This window comes from Podarcis liolepis, assembly GCF_965112155.1.
Source record: "Podarcis liolepis genome assembly, chromosome: 4".
Lineage (NCBI taxonomy): Eukaryota > Metazoa > Chordata > Lepidosauria > Squamata > Lacertidae > Podarcis > Podarcis liolepis.
In genome coordinates, this window is record NC_139558.1 from 32,972,161 (window position 1) to 32,992,093 (window position 19,933).

At 40.2% G+C, this 19,933-nt stretch overlaps 2 protein-coding genes across 19 annotated transcripts in view; both read left to right on the forward strand.

The window, feature by feature from the left end:
* Window positions 1–7,252, forward strand: part of TSGA10 (testis specific 10) — a 38,535-nt gene extending 31,283 nt beyond the window's left edge. For 6 of the 15 annotated variants that reach the window (XM_083501690.1, XM_083501688.1, XM_083501689.1 and 3 more), the window contains 3 exons: window positions 681–789; window positions 1,978–2,108; window positions 2,822–2,971. In XM_083501690.1, coding sequence (XP_083357816.1) covers window positions 681–789; window positions 1,978–2,108; window positions 2,822–2,951 — 370 coding nt within the window. In that variant the 3' untranslated portion in view covers window positions 2,952–2,971. Of the gene's footprint in view, window positions 1–680; window positions 790–1,973; window positions 2,109–2,375; window positions 2,784–2,821; window positions 2,972–4,282 lie in introns of those variants that run through there. The other 9 variants (XM_083501694.1, XM_083501693.1, XM_083501698.1 and 6 more) reach the window with 4 other exon arrangements.
* A 2,700-nt stretch (window positions 7,253–9,952) lies between these two features.
* The window catches only part of CRACDL (CRACD like), a 60,888-nt gene continuing 50,907 nt past the window's right edge, over window positions 9,953–19,933 (forward strand). The window contains exon 1 of one of the 4 annotated variants that reach the window (XM_083501685.1): window positions 9,953–10,364. The gene's annotated coding sequence lies outside the window, so the exon portion shown is untranslated. Of the gene's footprint in view, window positions 10,590–19,933 lie in introns of all 4 variants that reach the window. The other 3 variants (XR_014525772.1, XM_083501684.1, XM_083501682.1) reach the window with 3 other exon arrangements.

A 19,933-nucleotide genomic window follows, 5' to 3' on the forward strand; every position in this document is an offset into this window, starting at 1 on the left:
TAGATTTGAAACCACTATATTAATTTTTGTTAGTATGCCCATCTTTCTACTAAGTGGGAAAGATTCTTTGGTGATAAAGAAAGAGAGCACTGATAGGGAGTAGTAGCCACCTGCACAAGGAATTCTTGGAAAAGAAGGCAGCCTGAAAAATGGAAGAAAATTATTTTTGTGATTGGAGCAGGTTGCAAGTTATAAAATTTCCCCTCCCTCCCAAATCCTGGACTAATCATGATTCTACCCCCATTGCCCTGTGAAAGTAACTGCTGTTTGTGTGATTAGGAAATCAGCACAGAAAGTGTTACAAACATTTGTGCATGCTTTTTGTTTATATGTCTAGGTGTGGATATATTTCTCTTCAGTGTTGTTTGAAATTTTAAGCACTGAATATATTCAATTCCTTTTGAGAGTCTAAATATCCCATAATTGGTTTTTTGTTTTTGTTTTTACCATTCTCCAACTTGTTTTTTATACTGAAGACACTGAACTCTATTCTTGAAAAGCTACTTATATTGGGGTTTATGGTCAAACATGAGAGCGAATGCATTGAAATCAGACTTTGTTATGATTACTCTGTGGGTCTACTTTATACTTTTTTAAGTCTGAATTCAACCCATTGTTTATTTTACAGTATTTGAATAATTGCATCCATTCAGTTCAAATGATACTTTTGTCTGTTATAGTGCTACCCAGAGTCGAGATTTTTCACAGCTCAAAAATACAATAACTCAATTGGAGTCTGAGTTAGATATCACCAAAAGGCAGCTGGGTACAGAACGCTTTGAAAGGCAAGTGTATGATCACATATTTAGTCTTCTGTTATTTTTCCAAATAAGATCACATGCAATCATGCTAATTTAAAAAAGAGCCATGTACATATTTTCTAAAAGCATCATAGCAGTAATCTTATATTCACTGGAATTAAAGCTGTAATTGAAAGCATATTTATTAGGGAGCCTAGGGCTTGCCATTCGGAAGGTTGCGGGGTGAGCTCCCGTTGCTCGGTCCCTGCTCCTGCCAACCTAGCAGTTTGAAAGCATGTCAAAGTGCAAGTAGATAAATAGGTACTGCTCCGGCGGGAAGGTAAACAGCGTTTCCGTGCGCTGCTTTGGTTTCACCAGAAGCGGCTTTGTCATGCCGGCCACATGACCCAGAAAAACTGTCTGCAGACATACGTTGGCTCCGTCGGCCAGTAAAGCGAGATGAGCGCCACAACCCCAGAGTCGTTCACTACTGGACTTAACTGCCAGGGGTCCTTTAACCTTACCTTTACCACTGCTGTGGTACCTACGGTCCCTTTAATGGCCTACTGCACTGTGTTTCAAAATAAGCTTGCAGCAAACATATGTATCATTTTGTATTTTAAAATGTCCACTGACTTAAATCACCTTGCATGCAGGAAATGTGATAGCTGCAACAAGGCAATGCAAAGTGGACAAAAAAAATCCTAAAGTCTGGCCAACTAACATTTCCTCCCTAATTCTGCAGCAGATGAAGCTCTCTACATCATCAGATTGAGGAGTGTTTGAATGTAGAAGGTCCTAGAGAATGCAGAGAGCCACTGCCAGAGTAGACAGTACTAAGCTAGATGGAAAAAATAATTTTACCTGATATAAAGTAGTTTTCTATTTTTCTACACAGGTGGCAACCATTTTAGGTGTGTCCAATTGATGTGCAATTGCCAAAGCATGGGTCCTTTTGGACCCGGAAGAGGGCATAACAGGGGCAGGGGCACTTAGGCGCGCTCCGTCGATGCACACAGAGGCTGGGAACGGAACCCCGGTACAAAATGGTCGCCATCTGTACTTTTACACCCAAAGCCTATGCTGGCCTTCCTCCTGGCTTTGTGGAACGATCTGTCTCATTCCCCATCTTTCAGCGTTATAGTCTGTCTGAAGAACAATCTTGGTGAGAATCTTTACCTTTTAGCTTGTTGTATTTACCTCATCTTCAGATAAATTACCCTTTTGTTTTAGAGAGCGTGCTGTCCAAGAGCTTCGCCGCCAGAGTCTGGGAGCTCCATACCAATTAACTTCTACAATCAGGACATCATCACCTGAACGTTCTCGGCACCGGTCTTCTGACAAGTCTCTGGACAGATCTTCAGAATGGTGAGAACATTACCTTACTTAGTAGTGATATGAGATCTTAGCTCTGAAATAATGTGCTTTTTATTCTGTTATATGTCCTGCACAGTTGTAGAGTTCAGGAACAAATTTGTTTGGGCATCAATATAAAGTCTTTTCTTCTCACTCATAAGATAATGGTTGTATTCACATGAAGAAAGGCCACTCACACCCCAGAAACCATGCTCTTGTTCATTATAGATGTTTCAAAAAAGTGTTTAGAAGTAAAATGGGAATGAGTGATACTTCCAGATCACCCGAGGGTGGAGATGCTAACTTTTCCTGTGGGGAGATAAGTATTCTGTTTTCCCCAAGTTCTGTACTGTCATCATTTCAGACAGTAACTGTTACTGATTTGTAGATCACCCTTGCTATGTCTACATTCATTCTTGAAACTTTGCTTCCAGGATGACTGAGCATGACTACCGTTGCCCCTTTCCTTAGTGCATGATGTGTTGGTTGTTAAGCATGCAATAGGCCTGAGATGAGGAGTAGTGTAATGGTTGTTGATATCATAAAGGCACTGATGCCTCGTTACACCTGGGAAAGGTCATTTTCTTTCCCTGTGCAGTTCATAAGGGGTAAAAGCATTTGCAGTGTTCTCTATTATGTGAAACATTGGAGGTTCCCCCCAAAGTCTTCTCCCTTCCCCTCCTTCTCAGTTTTTTGACAGTATCTTTCCCATTCATATCAACTAGTCAGCTCAAGAGAGGAAGGCAGACGGATGAACTCGCAGATGTGTGTGACGTTAGTACGGAAGATATCCTAGAAGATAAAATCTGTTTGAAATGTCTTTCTTTGGGGATACAGCATTATACATATGAATAAAAGTGTTTATACAATCTAAAGTGCACATGGTTTCAATCCTTCATTTTTCACTAACAAGTCTCCCCACCGGTGTAATTTCGGTGGACATGAATCCAAGCCACCTCTACTTTAATCACATTGTCTTACACAGCTTATTTAATTTTACTCTGTAAAATTAATCACCTCTACTGTTCTTCTGGGGGTCATATGATGGCTACAAGGAAAAACGAATCCATGTAAACTGCACAGCCTGTGTAGAACTGACTATGTAAACTTCATCCTCAAGTTAGTAGGGATCAGTGTATAATAGCCAGTTGCCATGGTAGCCTTTTGAGCAGTTGAGATTGGCTGTCTGTGCCAAAGCTTCCTTATCACATTTGTGCACAAAATTCCTGTTAATGTATTTTCACATTAGATGTGTATGTTTAAATAAAAGCAGCACTGTGCTCTTATAGAATATTTAACAAGATGCCTCACTGTTCCTACTCTGTACCTAACCTTTAGCAGAAAAATTGTCTGTGCACATACTATAGGCCAGGGTAAGGGGTTATCTTACCAGCTGAGTAGAGTTGGTTCTCTTTAACATACCATACTAAAGCTAAAAGTACGGTGTTGCAACGTCCTTAGTATGGAAAAGAGGCAGGAGTTATGAAGAACTGCAGGGGAAAAAAGGCCATGTTAGAATTTGTATAAAACCAGAAATATATACAGTAGCATTAACTCCATTCATATTATATATAAAGCAGGAGATGGGGGTCTTAACACACCAGTAAATTTCTTGGGAGTGAGGAACTCAACATTCCTCCATAGGGTTCCTCACACTTCACTAACTATCCCACACACTTTTCTGTTGCTCCTGATACTGAAAGTGAGTCAGGAACACAGGAATGTGGCTGGACTAACAGTTTATCTTACCCTATATGTGCCCACTCGAATGTTTCATATTTTCTATTTAATATTTTGAATCATTTTATGTAAACTGTTTAAAGGTTGGTAAATTAAACAGTATATAAATATTGTTAAATATACATTTGGGTTTGTGGGGATTGTTTTGTCAGAGCTTATTTTGATGATAAGTGAAGGACCAGGCTGAGAACTACAATAGACGAAAGGTTCTTGTGAGATAATTTAAACAAATGAAGAAGTGAGCAATGAAAGAGGCTAGGTTTTTTTAGGGGAATTGAGTTATAAATGCATGGTGATTTTTAGCATGATTGTTTTTTAAAAATAGTTTATTAAGGGCCTTATAATTGAAACCAAGGAAAATAACTTACACATATTACTTGATTTGAGGGGCAACTGCCATTACGTACTGGATAATGTTAAACACCACAATTTTCCATCTTTTATAGGGATTCTATTTTGAAGAACTTCTAACTGAAGAAGATAATGAAAAAAAAGTCTGATATCTATTATAGAAATGCAAATTCCAAATTGAACTCAGGGTTTGCTAAAACGATTGTTTTAATCCAATTGATGGTGGATAAGGTTCAAAATACTTCTTAAAAGAAGGAGTGTGCACGCACAAATATTTTATTTTAGCCACTGGAATATAAGTTTTAATATGCTGTTTTATGCAACCAATATCCACTCTTAGTACATGAAACTGAAAAGAAATGTGAAGATGACTTCAGCTGCGTGCTGTCAAAGAATTATTAACGAACCTATCAATGTAAAGATGAAAACAGAAAACAGTTTATCCTTTCTTTTATCTGTTGTAGCTTGATTGTATGCCGGCTAAGTTATGAAACATTTTTACTTCAGGAGGAAAGACATTTTAAAGATGAATTATATTTAATATATGTGGTTTAATTTTGAATACAAATCTGATGTTAAATTAATTAGTGGCTTGGATCCTAACTTCCATTCTGTGAACAGCATTCGCATTCACATTCACTGAACAGAGCTCTACAACCTCCTTACAGAAAATCTGGTTCTGGAGATTGCGGGACCCTTAGGAAATGGGTCAGATATAGTATGGCAGGGCTGCAGATGGAGGGGGAGTTTATGGAAATCACACTCATCCCTTGTACGAAGAGAAAAGTAACTTAGGATTCAGTCCAAAGTATCAAGAAGCAATTTGTTTTTAAAGTTAAACAAACAACAGTCTACTTATAGAAATAATAGTGGCAGCTCCTATTTCCTATATATCCATTAACAGCGATGTGCTGGCTCTGCAGCTATATAACCCATTCTAAGCATTAAGTATTTTGAGGAGACAGCAGGTCTTCATTAGGCTGTAACTGGGTAACGTGTTTAAATTCTGAATAATGCCACAGTGTCTAAGAAAGTGTATTTGTAATGGCCATTAAATATATCATTTGTAAATAATAAAAACCCCATTAACACTTGTTTTAATTTGCAGTTGACAAAAATGCATACTGACAATAACACATATTCAGCTATGAAAATTACATTATTTAAAGTACAGACATTGTAAATGGTATTTAACACTATAAAACATTCATTTAATAAGAATTGTTCCAATTTTTCCTTATTAGAAGCCACTTGTTTTATTATAATGAAACACAATTCCTTATTCAGTGCATCTGAAAAAGATAGTTTTCAGTAGTCCTTTCTTTTGTGTATTAAGCCAATTTCTAATTATGTTTCATCTAAGTGCTTGTTTGTTTTTTGAGATGATGGACATAAAATGATTAAGCCCTTTACAGTATTGTTTCCATCTCCAAAAGCTTTACAGAACTTTAAATCCTAAAAATGTATTGAAACCTCCCTCACCCCATCATTTTAAAACTACATATGCAAGTATGTGTAACAAGATGGATTTATAAACTTTATATAGAAATATATTAATTCTGAAAAACTTCCCCAGCAGCTTTATTATTCAACACATTTCATTCCTTCCTACCAGTTACGACTCAGGGGAAAGTCAAATTTTAATTTTAATTGTAAAATGTTCCTTGCAAGCACATAACAAAGAAAAATTAAAGCTGGTGTTTATAGAATTGTAAGGGCATGCCCAAAGATTCCAGTTTGACCCCTCAATTCAAAAACCTATCTTTGTAGTACCACTTAAGCAACAAAATTGCTTTATCATAGTGCTTTTGAGATTCCTTCTGACTTTACTAAAATATTACCTTTCTAGACCCTATAGGTTTCCTGCTTCTGTGCAACTGATCTTACTTTGTAATATATGAAACTGAATCCTTGTTCTAAAATTGTCATCACTTTAAAGGGGGAAGGAAAAGGAAGAGCCAAAAGATATCAAATAACTCCTTTCTAGAGAGGTAACAATTCTCACTCTTCTTATAATCCTTTGGGTGAAGAACCAGTGAACTGAGAATTCATCATTCCTTGCTAATCTTAGTGATGAGGTTTTCATTTATCAGTCTTCTCGCAATCCAAAAAGGAAACAGATGTGTCGTTGTATTCAAATCAGTGTGAACCAATGGTTTCCTCCACGTCTGTTATTGAGCATTATATTACTTGCCTTTGCTTAATTCTCTGAATGTTATAAGAATGACATTTATTCTATAAGATAAATTCATAAAATTTGGACACTGTTTGTAACAGACTTCATTGTATATACCTGTGCAAATGAATGCGTGAATCAAACCTAAGGTAAGATTCTTTGTTATCAAAACTTCTCTCACCACTTTTTTATCAGCATAAAGGTGCCAGGTTTGACACTAAATATGGGGAAAAAACCTTTTTCTAAGAGTCAATATTTACAAGGCAGAATATACAAAGGTCAATATGAGCAACTTGCAAGTATATGTATGACCAAGGTGTTAATTGCTATAATCCCCTCCCCGCAAACTAACTTCTCCCAATACTTCTTTGGCACAGAAAGAAGTGAATCAGATAGTATGTGTGTGCATACAAGAAAACTTGATTTCTGTATAACTCTGTTTTTATTTAGTGTAATTACATTGGCATTTAAGTGCAACTAGTTCCCCCCCTCAAACAGGTAGAAAAGTTTGCTGATCAGTATGGCATGATGACAACTACATTGTCTTTGGAGTCTTTCTATGAAATAATAAATTCAATGTAATACTGGCCTGGTTCACACATAACAGGAAACCATGGTTTCTTACCATATGAACAAGCTGCAGTAAGCCTTGGACTTAAGTGCTGCTCCTCTCTCAATATATTTTCAGATTCTGATTTGTTCTCACTGACAAGTTTAAACAAACCACTTACCCAACTTTGGACAAAACGAGGCTAGAGAGGCTGCACAATTCTATGGGATAACTCATGGTTAATTCAGTATTACGTGTAAATCAGACCATGGGTCTTTTTCTGCAGGTTTACAATTCCCTGGTTTCTTTTAAAACAAATAAATAAATTGTACAACTCCCCAGTGTTGTTGTTTTAATTGGTGGGGGAAAGCTTTCTTGTTGAGTTTACAGAGTGCAATTTCTACAGTTGTATTATATGCAGTCTTACGGACGAACGTAATTATTGTACTAGTCTGAAACAATTAGCACACCCACTGAATCAACTGAGCCTTACAAATGTTACTATTAGACCACATCACTTGATAACTAAAAGCTTTTCAAAACTGATTACTTAGTTGGGAATATAAAGGTGAAACAAAGGTAAACAAACTATTGTCTTCTTTATGTAATTGTGTGGGTGTGGTTAACATGGCACAGGAAAGTTTGTTCTTTCCCACATGGTGCAGCTAAGAAAACAGTGAGTGTATCAGTCATTGCACATTGTTCTTTAACCTCCCCCCCCCCTCCAAATTCAGAAACAAACCTGAGCTGTGCAGAATTGTATTAGAAATCTGGCCAACATTCTGCATCCTCCTCAGTGCCTTGGACCTAGTGTTCTTCGGGAGAATTGGGGGTCTGGAAAGGAATGGAGGCAACAAGCAACAACACAGTGCAGAATATTCAGAAGGGAAATCGCCAAAACTGTCCTTTTCTTTTTCAAACCGCAAATAGGGGAATCATATTTTAAATTAGTCCACTCACTATAAAACAGTGGTTCCCAACCTTTTTTGGGCCATGCCCCACCTAAGCATCTTTAAAATCCTGATGCCACCCCCATGACATATAATTCTTATTCAAAAAGTGAACTCCACGTGCTAAAGGCTATTCACTGTTAATAACTCATTCTCTAATTGACCCCCTTAAAAGTCAAATTGCCCCCCCGTGGGGTGTGTTGCCCACGTTGGGAACCATGGCTATAAAACAAACACATTTGTTTTATTTGAGATGTGTTTTCAGAATCCACGCTATTCCGGTGACCGTAATTGGTTTGTTTTTAATAATTTCTAAATGTTATATTGTTCATAACCTACCCTGGGACCTGGTGAAGGGCAGGTGGTGTTGGTATTGATGATGATTTTAACAACAAACACCACCACTACTCCCTTAAGAGGAATATCTCTTCTGAGAGGTAAGATGTAGGGCACACAGATAATGAAAATCTCCCCTCCCAGTCTGAATGTGACCACCTCAGTATATACTTTATTCTGCAAGACTTGCTCAAATAAAATATTTTTTCCATTTTTTATTTTCGTAGATGATGTGTCTATGCAAATTACAGTGGTACCTCGGGTTAAGTACTTAATTCATTCTGGAGGTCCGTACTTAACCTGAAACTGTTCTTAATCTGAAGCACCACTTTAGCTAATGGCGCTTCCTGCTGCTGCCGCGTCGCCGGAGCACGATTTCTGTTCTCATCCTGAAGCAAAGTTTTTAACCTGAAGCACTATTTCTGTGTTAGCAGAGTCTGTAACCTGAAGCGTATGTAACCTAAAGCGTATGTAACCCGAGGTACCACTATAAATGTTTATTTTCATAAACTGGTTTGATGAACCTATAAAGCGCCACTTTTGTTGCCAAATGTCTTCACTAGACATAGCTATATTGTTAGAAGAATAATTCTATATTGTCAGTAGAATAATATATGAGAGAAATATGATGGTATTTTAACAACTACAATTTGGGGTGATAACCGAATATGTTTTCTAATTCACTATATATCCCAAACCTGACAGTAATAGTCCAAATTAAATATATTCAGTCACTCATATCCTCACATTAGGCAAACCCACTACAGTAGTTAAGATAAAATGTGAGGGCATCCACCTGCCATCTGCATACTCTGAGTAGACCTGCTGAAATTAGTAAAGAAATTTATTACAATTGATATATGATTGAGTATGATTAACACTGAATATCAAAGAATTTTCATTTGAGGATCTTTGGCAGTTAAACAGGACTTCTCTTAACACTCTTCTAAGACTTTTGTTTGTGTGGAACTTTCAACTTGTTTTCCTTTGCCTGAAACAGAATTCCCACATCCGGCTGCTTTGATCAGCGTCGTCACCAGGTAAATAAAGCTCTTACTGCACACGGAAATGGAATTTTCCTTCTTTCAGAACTGTTCTACGATTCCACACTCAACTTTAATCTTCCTTGGACACTGCTCTCTGCAGCTCAGCGGCAGAGCCCATACTTTGCGTGCATAAAGTCCCAGCTCAAAATCCTGGCTGGCTGAGTTAGAAATACTCGGGAGTAGAAGGACGGACCTCTGCCGTTTTATAAGTATTTTTTTCTTCCAAAAGACAGTAACCGTCGCTTGCTCTCGCAGCGAAAAGCGTGACTGCAAAGTAGCAAGTTGATGGGCAAGAACAATTTCTTATGCCAGGACAAACATGGTAGCTTCTGAGGTGGCAAGTCGTTGTCTTCCCATTTATTTTCAAATCGATCAATTTTATTCATGTTTAGGTCAGCAGAACTATACAACCAAGAACCTCGCAACATATTGGTAGTCATCACAACCTCCTACAAGAATAAAAGTTATGCAACTCTGGTTAATGGAAGATAAACCTCCCATGTCTTACTTTTGACCTGAAAACTACCCACACGCAGCTCAGGTAAAACACCTGTTCTCTGGCTGGGTTCATATTCCAAAAACCACTGTATTCGGTGGCGAAGGTGGGAATTCCTTTGAATTGAATTCGAAGAACCTGACAAACGGAGGTTGCCACCCGAGGACATGGGAGCAAACTTAACGGGACTTGCTTCCGAGTAGACCGTGGAGCCAAGTGACCGACTACACTCTCCCGCCAAACGAGAGGCGCGGCGGGCAGCTGGAGCCCAGTCCCAGCTTTCCCCGCGCTTTATCCGCTTTCTTGAGGCTTTTCCTGCCATGGGCGGCAACGCAGGGAGGAGGAGCGGCGAGGCCAGGTTGCGTTGCCTTGCAGGGTCGGTCCCAGGGCAGGCGGGGCTGCTTAAAGCGAGCCTCGGGCACGCTCGCTCCCTTCCCGGCTCTAGCCAGAGCCAATGAGCCGCTCCTCGAGCGCCTGGCTCGCCTCGCTGGCAGCGCCGCCCGGGGCAACACACTCCGCCTCCTCAAGGTGCCTGGGAGGCTCCCTTCCCGCCTCCAGTTGCAGCCGGTTCGCCCGCTGACTGGAGAGACCCCGCGTTGCTGGCGTGCGTGTGAAGCAGCAAGGTGGGTGGCTGGAGGGCCGGGTAGCGTTGCAGTTCAGGGAGTTAGTTGCTAAGGGCGAGTTTCCGCGGAGTTGCAATCAGCGCACCTGCCTTGCCTGGCGCGCGGTTCACCTTTCAGCGCCGCCATAGGCGAGCAGGCCAGGAGTTTTAAACCTCCTCGGCTTCCTCTTCCGCGCGGCCCAGTCCTCTCCGCGTTTAGTTCAGTCAGTAAGGACTTAACTTTCAGGTAAGTGCTGGGACCTGCTTTCCTGCAACCTGCGCTATTCTTAGCTGTGAATGGCCTCTGGGATAACAGCCCTGTGAGAGCACCATAGGATGCTTCCTTATCCTCTTGCCAGAAATTGAAACGGGTTTTTCGTTTGTATGCTTGAGATCCCTTAGCCTGGGTTAGTTATCCTGGAACTACCTTCTTGTGTTCACTATCTCAGTGGTTAAATAATAATAATAATAATAAATTTTATTATATGTACCTTGCCCATCTGAATGGGTTGCCCCAGCCACTCTCGGTAGCTTCCAACATATATAAAAACATAATAATATGCTATATTACACATTTAAAGGTTTCCCTATACAGTGGTACCTCAGGTTACATACGCTTCAAGTTACATACGCTTCAGGTTACAGACTCCGCTAACCCAGAAATAGTGCTTCAGGTTAAGAACTTTGCTTCAGGATGAGAACAGAAATCGGGCTCCGGCAGCACGGCAGCAGCAGGAGGCCCCATTAGCTAAAGTGGTACCTCAGGTTAAGAACAGTTTCAGGTTAAGTATGGACCTCCGGAACGAATTAAGTACTTAACCTGAGGTACCACTGTACAGTTGGAAGGGCGATTCTCCTTTTCATTTCCAGCAAAAGATAAGCAGGTCAGAGTTTCCTTTTTCCCTTTTTCATTGTGTAGATGGAACCAAACACCAGTCATGGAAGATCGTATCTCTTTGGGCTAGTTAAATGGTTTTTATTTTCATATAATAATAACCAGGGATTATTAGAACTTTTAGTAGAAGGCTGTGAAGAAACATGCATGGAAGGGTGTTTTAACACCACGTTTTACTACTTCTGATCCATGTTGATTGTCAGTTAATCAGTGGTAACTAATCTGCATAAAAGTTACAATCCTATTCCTGTCTGCTCAGAGTAAGTCCCGCTGAATTCAGTAGGGATTACTTTGAGGTAAATGTGTATAGGATTGCAGCCTAAATGATAGTAAATACACATTCTGACTGTAACTGTTATTACGGATTAATCCCAAATAGAAGAGGAGGTGCCACCCTCATCCTTATTGATGGAGCTGATCCACTTTTGCATGTAGCACGAGAAAGATGAAAAACCCTTAACATCTTTACCCTAAGCAAGTCTCGCTATATGTATGGTATCATGAAAAACTCCTCCATGTATTTATAAGAATAACGTTTTTAACTAGAAGTCATTTGCTGTTTGGTCAAAAGCTATGACTTCATTGACCATTTTTAACTGTTAGACCTGCTTGGAATTATTATGACACAGGACTAGTAATCCAGTTCTGTACCCATTTTGGAAGTAAGGTTCATTGAGGTACGAATTACAGATATACATCTTCGCAAAGTGTTAGAAGGTCGTGCAACAATCTTTATTAAACTACATTTTATTTATACAGCTATGACAGTACTTATAAGAATATATATATTAAGTATGTATGCAGGAGAATCTTCATTATTTCAATCTTAATGTCCAAATTAAATTTGTATACCACAGATTCATGATCAGCATCATTGCAGAGTAGCTATTTAGTAACAGCTTTATGAAATCAATGGGATTTAAGGCTGCAATCCTAGCCCCACTTAATTTGGGAGTAGGCCTCACTGAACTCAGTAGGGCCTACTTCTGGGGACTGTGCTGTTTATGTGTTTTAAAGTTTGCAACTCTAATAGCAGTTCCATTTATGTAAATCTCTCACTGAGTATTTTGGAAGCTGCCTCCTTTTCCCTGTCGATGTGTGAGGTTTCGGTGTAGGTGGATGCTCACGTTCTTTAAACAAGTCAACATTCTGTTACCATTTCGGTTTACATTTTTTCATCACAGTATTTCATTCCTTGAACTCTTGTTCCCTAAACTCTTGTACCAGAACAAAACATCAAAACGTTTTAAGCTGATAGTATAGAGCACCCAAGATACTGACAAAGCTTAAGATTTCAGTTGCTCTAGTTTCCATGCAGGTTAACCCATCTGAATGGGCAGAGGCAGCGCATCTGTATGTGCAAAGAAATGCTTATGTAGATCTGATTCCTCTGCAGAATAAAATTGGGTCAATTCATTTGTTTATTGCATTGTGTTATTTACATAACATATGTGTAGCTAAATGTATGTGCCGTGGGATACGCAGTGAATACGGTCAACTCCCGATTTGTGCAGGAGTTGAGTTTTGAGTCATCGTCCATCCCCTTTTCCGGCCATGTCTGGGTTGCCATGATGTGCGTGGTCACACATCAGTTGGAGGCATGTAAATCAGTCATTGCCCGTGCATGCCAAATTCATATAAGAAGTGGACCTTAGAGTTCATTTGATACATTTAATATGTAACTGGACAGCTTTATTTGGTATGTTATGCATGGGCATAGCCAGGATTTTTTTAAAGAGGGGGCGTGCTTTATGTTAGGAGGGGGCAGAACTGAGTTATCTGTGACACAATTGGTCAGTTAAGTATTTTCATTTACTTACTTGATTGGTGGTGGGCAGCTGCCCCCCCAGCTATGCCCATGATGTTATGGATTATCAAATTTGCACTGTATTCAAGCATTCATTAAATCAGGATGGACTCCAACTCCCATCAGTGCCAGCCAACATAGTCAGTAGGTGGGAAGGATGGGAGCTATAGTCCAGCAATAACTCGAGGTTCACAGGTTCCCCATCCCCACATTATGCTTAAGCAAGATGTGCATAAGACTAAGTTGTACAAAAGTGTTAAAATGTTTTGGATTTGATTTACCGGTATTTTAACTTCTTGAGGCCTGAATGTAATATACATTTGAAAGCTAAATCTCCATATACAGAATTCTCCTCCTAAGGTTCAGCACTTCTTAGCAAGTGGTGTCTTTGCTTATGAGTTGCAGTGCAAAGTTATGTGTCATATGTTTTCTGTTGCATAGATTGTGAACAAAGTAATCCACAGATGTTCTGAGGAAATATAATGATGCAATTCAATTGCCCTATCCAAATATTTATCTCACAACTCATTGGGTTGCAGATTGTTTCCACTTATAACCACCTGAAATCTCCAACTTGTTTTGCATTTATGCAAATTCTCGAGTAGAACTCTCAATCAGCAGTTTTCACAGGGCAAAGATTAGGAGAAAAAACAGGACATTCTTATATTTGTTTGCCTTCTAGCTGTGTAATCATTGAAGAAAAGACGGCATGGTAGGCTTATCATGGGAGGGGGAAAAGTACTTTTATCCTGATCTGGCACAGAAACAGGAATGTTGCTTCCTTGTTTTGTTGGCAGATTAGTTTTTTACAGTGTCTTGTTTTAAACACAAACTATCAGCACAATTCAAAGTGCTGGTGCTGACCTTTAAAGCCCTAAATGGCCTCAGTCCAGTATACCTGAAGGAGTGTCTCCACCCCCATCGTTCTGCCCGGACACTGAGGTCCAGTGCCGAGGGCCTTCTGGCGGTTCCCTCGCTGCAAGAAGCCAAGTTACAGGGAACCAGACAGAGGGCCTTCTCGGTAGTGGCACCCGCCCTATGGAACGCCCTCCCACCAGATGTCAAAGAGAAAAACAACTACAAGGCTTTTAGAAGAGATCTGAAGGCAGCCCTGTTTAGTGAAGCTTTTAATAGACTATTGTATTTTAATATTCTGTTAAAAGCCGCCCGGAGTGGCTGGGGAATAAATAATAAATTATTATTATTATTATTATTAGTAGTAGTAGTAGTAGTTGTTGTTGTTTTCTTTGTAAAGAGAAATATTTTTCAAATGAATTGATCTTTCTCAGAGGCTCTTCAGGTCAAGTAGCTTATCTCCTTACTGTAATTTCTAATTTTTCCCTTTTGGTTTATACTGATTGTTATACCTGGGCTTCTTTGTATGTTTATATATATTTGTTAGTTTCTTGATAACAATATTCAATGAGCAAATATAATAGCTTAACAACATTTTTCAATACAAACACACACCGAGGTAACACAATTGCAGCTCTGAACATATCCACTGACATAAAGGCATAAGTAATTTCATAAGGCTGAAACATACATCCAGCTGACAGAGATTAAATCCTTTTAGTACTAAATTAATTGCAACATTAAAACGATATAATCCTAAAATACTGGGTGAATAGTAGAGGCTTTCCTTAGTTCTGGGGGTTGGACTAGATGACCCTTGGGGTCCCTTCCAACTCTACTGTTCTATGATTCTATTAAAAAAATATACTATCTGTTGGTGCTAGGCAGACTTCTTGGGGTAAAGGGGGAGACATTCTGTACCTGAATTGTCTTGATGCTGCAAGATAATTCAGAGGCGGATTCACTTAGCACTTTGGAATACAGGACTGATCAAGAGAATAATGAACCTCCAATTATTAGATATTTCTTGAATAGCATAATTAGGGAATGCAACCTCATGCCGAGGTGATTCTTTGAATCGGGGAGGGAATGACTAGGAACTGACCACTCTGTGTTTTCTTCTGGCATGTTTTGTGCTCATCTGATAAATGCACTATCCTGAACTTTTAGAAATGGGACATTATGTTAGAAGTCCCCAACATAGCATTTTTGCACTCCCGTGCATACCACCAGCTTAAAGGCCAAACCACACATTACTTTTCTAAAACTAAATAACCAAAATAACCCTTTTAGATAGCATAATAGAAATGTGTTCTCAATTGCTGTGCATGTCCCAGCGGCTAGGTTTTCTCTTTAGCAGTTGTGGAAACAGCTGTTGGAAAGGGATCACGCCTCCACTTTTGCGTTTACTGCAGGGAAACCCATCTATTTAAATGTTTATATGCCATTAATAACAAGCACTGTACATTTATTTTGCCATTTAAATTTAAGTACTTTTTGTACAGTACAGTACTTGACTTTAAAATGATGTAAATGGCTCTTAGGTATTCAGTACCGAACAATTAACCAAAGGCACTTAATTACAAGGCACCTGTATAATTGTTCATCATCTCAGTGAAACCATTGGTAGTAAACTGTCATGCTGGTACCCTCAGCCTTATTTTAAAAATAACAGTATTCCGGAATACATACTGGGGAGTGGAGGTTAATTTAGAACTGGACATGCCTGTTTAAGGCCACAAAATGAAAATGCCTTAAGCAATCATTGGTGCTTTACAGCTTCCTAATTTCAGAAAGGATGCCAGTCCTTTGGGCATGCTGAGGATGTATCAGGGACACGATAGCTAGTTTTCCTTAGAAAATGGCTTATGCACTGAGTATTATTTTCCTTTTCGTAAGGGCCAGGGTATGAGAGTAAGTAAACCCAGCTGATTCAGTCCCTAGTGTTTGATCTATTATTATCCTAGCTTGAAAACTGCACAACTGAACACTTCAAATAATTCATGTTTCAGAGCAGTAATGTTAGGCTGGATGACCTAATGTCAGTTGATTTTTCAAGCTATCAGGTAGTTGTTATTATTATTTTATTATTTATACCCCACCCATCTGGCTGGGTTGCCCCAGCCACTCTGGGCGGCTTCCAACACATAGAAACATAATAAAACATCAGACATTAAAATTTTTCCGATACAGGGCTACCTTCAGGTGTCTTCTAAAAGTTGTGTAGTTCTTTATCTCCTTGACATCTGATGGGACGGCGTTCCACAGGTAGGGCACCACTACTGAGAAGGCCCTCTGCCTGGTTCCCTGTAACTTCACTTTTCACAGCAAGGGAACCACTAGAAGGCCATTTGAGCTGGACCTCAGTGTCTGGACTGAACGATGGGGATGGAGATGCTCCTTCAGGTACTCCTAAGGCCAGTGCAGCAGGGGTGAAGTGGGGTGTGTGGGGTGGAATGGCAATTTGAATAGTAGTTAAGAGACACTGCAAATACGAAACATTCATTGGTAACTTACTGTACTTTCAGCAGTTTTTATCTTTTTTTAAAATCTAGATCTGCTCCCGTTCACACATTAGCAATAATAAAATAAAACAGCTCAGGTGTGCTCCAGTTCTCCTAAAATGTCTCCTCGCAGCAAACTTCTCTAAAGGGAAAGTGACTGTCCAGACAAGTTGAGACTTTGCCTAGCTGCCTCTTGCCATACTAGAGTTCAAAATTACGTAGTGTCAAAACGAAGGAGAGGCTGCTTCACGGTGGGGCAGGGGAACTTAGCGTGCTGTGACATAGGGAACATTTGCTATTATTTGTTATGCACATTAAAGCACCTAATGTTTTCTGTGTTCTGTACAGATACTAAAAGATAAGGCTATCTGTAACCTGCAATAGGAAGGGAATGGTGGAGGGGGCAGGTTCACCTTCAGTGGCTGATGGAAGGAGCCAGGCTGGGCCCCCATTTGCCATGATGCTTTTCCTGGTATGTAGTGATTAAGTGCAGGCTCCCAGTGGCTCTTGGTCTCTCTGCAAGTGACAGAGGCCCCAGTGTGCCTCCCTTCAGCAAGGTAACTGGCAGTTGGTGCAGAGTGCATGTTGCCTACCTTTGACTAAGACAGGTTATATGGCCAACTTTTCATATAATGGTAGAGTTGGAAGGGACCCAAGGGTCATCTAGTCCAACCCCCTGCAATGCAGGAATCTCAGCTGAAACATCCATCACAGATGGCCATCCAGCTCTGCTTAAAAACCTCCAATGAATGAGAGTCCACAACCTTTCTATAGAGATGACTGATCATACAAATCTGTAGTTTTTGGCTTACAGGTTCAGTATCGAAGCAAGATTGATATCTCAGTTACGTCTCACAGAATTGCCCATTGAATACTATAGAACTAGGTTCGCTCAAGGGACTCATTTACTTAAGGGGCAAAGTCATTCCATGCATGTCCTTTGTTTAAAGCTTATGTGTTACCCTTAACTGGAGACATTTCAGAACGACCTAAAAAAATTTAAAATCACATAACCTTCTTTTCTCCTTGTGTGGAGGAACAAGACGTACATAAGTTAATAGCTTACTTACCACTTACTTGCCTTTGGATTGCAAACACTTCCAATGAGATTTCCTTCTGTTTCACTGTAAGTAGGAGATAAAAAGGTTCAAATAATCACCCTGATAGCTCTATGCTTTTTTGCCACTTCAAATAAACTAATATAACAATGCACTGTAAACCTACATGATCAGCTTACTAAGCTTGAAAATTTGTGAAGCTGTTTTAACTGTTTATAAATGAATTGTCCTCCTTTTTCAGGGGAGAGTAAGTTTGAATAAATAAATATTCTTTATTTATTTAAAGTGTTTTAAGCTGTTTCTAATGCTGTGCCCTTACAAAGTGATATGCAGAGGAGTGAGAGACAAGGTACAATTAGTCACAGCAGAACAGATGTGCAGATTAATGTGAGAAATTGCTGTGATGACACAAACTATTTATGGCATGACAGAGATGTTGCTTGTGTTGTGACCACAATCCAGATAAACTGGAATTCTTTCATAATAAATCAACTTAGATGCCTCAGCATCACGGGGAAATAGGTAACATGCTTGTGTTCAGGGGTAGCCTATTGAAGTATCTTGTCCCTGGAGCTGAGTAGCCAATCTATACATTATGCAGAATAAAGTGACAGGATTCTGGGCAATGCCAATGAAGACTGCAGGTGGAGGACTCAGTAAAACCCTACATCTGTTGCTCCTCCACTTAAAATGTGGCATCTGTACATACTAAGTTACTGAATCGCTGAGAAATGTTCAGCTTCTTTCTAATGTACCAGATTTCATGCAAGGACAGTCAGAAGTATGTTTCTCACCCTTTTACAGTCCAGAATGCTACCATCTCATCCTGCATAATGCATAGAGAAGCTGTTGGACCCCTGTTGCCACTGTTGTTTATCCTAGTATTAGAAATGTTAACTAGAGAAATACAAAAAATAATAACGATGAAACAACAGGAATTAAGGTTGGGCAGAGAGAGTACAAAGTGGAAACCTTTGCGGACAACGTTGACGTTGGAAAATCCAATGGAAAGCGTCCCAAGGACCAGGGCCATCTCTAGCAAATGCGGCGCCGGGGTGCAAATATCCACCCAGCGCCCCCAAATTACCACGGATGGGGGGGCGAAGCTGTACACTGCCAGCCATGGAGAGGGGTGCAACTCTCCCCCATGCCGCTGCAGGAGAGCAGTCCCTGCAGAGGCTTGGGAGGGAAGCTGCACGCCCACCAGCCATATGGTTGATGGGGCACAGCTGGCGGGTGTGCAGGGAAAGGGGAAGCCACCGGCAAAGCCTCACAGCTCCCCCACTCACTGGGGCACCCCTGAGAGGCCGTTGCCCTGGCGCAACACACCACTAAGCCCAATGGTAAAGACGGCTCTGCCAAGGACAATACAAACTATAACAAAAAATGGCAACTTAGCAGCATTCTATATAAATAAGAAAAAACACAAAAATAATAGCTAAAAATCTAGACTCACAGGCAAAAGAAAGACTTGAGAATATTACGGGAATTAAAATGGAAAACAATTAAATATTTGGGGATATGGATATCAGCTAAGAACTTAAACATTTTCTGGGATAACTATGTTAAAATCTGGAACAAAATAAAAAAAAATGTAGGAAAATGGACTAGAATGAACCTTTCTTTGTTAGGAAGAAAACCTTTCTTTTGTTAGGCAGTCAAAATGAATGTTTTGCCCAATATGATCTTTTTATTTCAAACACTGCCAGTGACAAATAGCCCAAACAGTGGAAGAAAAACTTGACAAACTTGATTTGGCGGGGTGGGGGGAGAATTCCAAATTAAGTTTAAAATCTGACAGATGTAAGAGGGGGCTTTGTGCTTCTGAAGACTTTCAGGCTCAGGAGTGAAAGAAGTGAGCTTATTCACAGGAATGCATACTGACCACGTGAGCAGCTGTATCCCTCAATAAATTATATACTAAGCAGGGACGAGGACTTATAAAAAATATTGGGGGGGCCCGGGAAAGCTCATGAATAATAAATAAGCTCATGAATATGCAAATAAAGTGGCGCCGCCTCCTCGTGAGCAAATAGGGGAGAGCGTGCTGCGCCTATTAATCAGCTCCGAAGGAAATTGGGTGGAGCTTTTGCTCGGGAGGGAGGGCAGGAGGCATGCAGCCCGACCCTGTGCAGTTTGGGCTGGGGGAGGGGCGGCGATGGCGCTCTGCTGGAGGGGCGCCGGAGATTATTGGGGGGGCAGAGCCCCCCCAAACGAATTTTTGAGGGGGCTCGGGCCCCCTCAAGCCCCATGGAGTCGGCGCCTATGATACTAAGTGCCCCCCCCTTAATCTTTCCCCTGAAGTGCCTTCAGAATTATCATAGAAGCACAAGGCTTCAGGTCATATGCATAGCCCTTTAAGCCGTGAATGCTATCTGCTTATTGGTGAAGTGTGGGCCAGTTTTCACATGCAAAATTGTTTCTCTTGTATAGCTCACGATTGGAGAAAGTTTGTCTGCTACACTTGAGCAT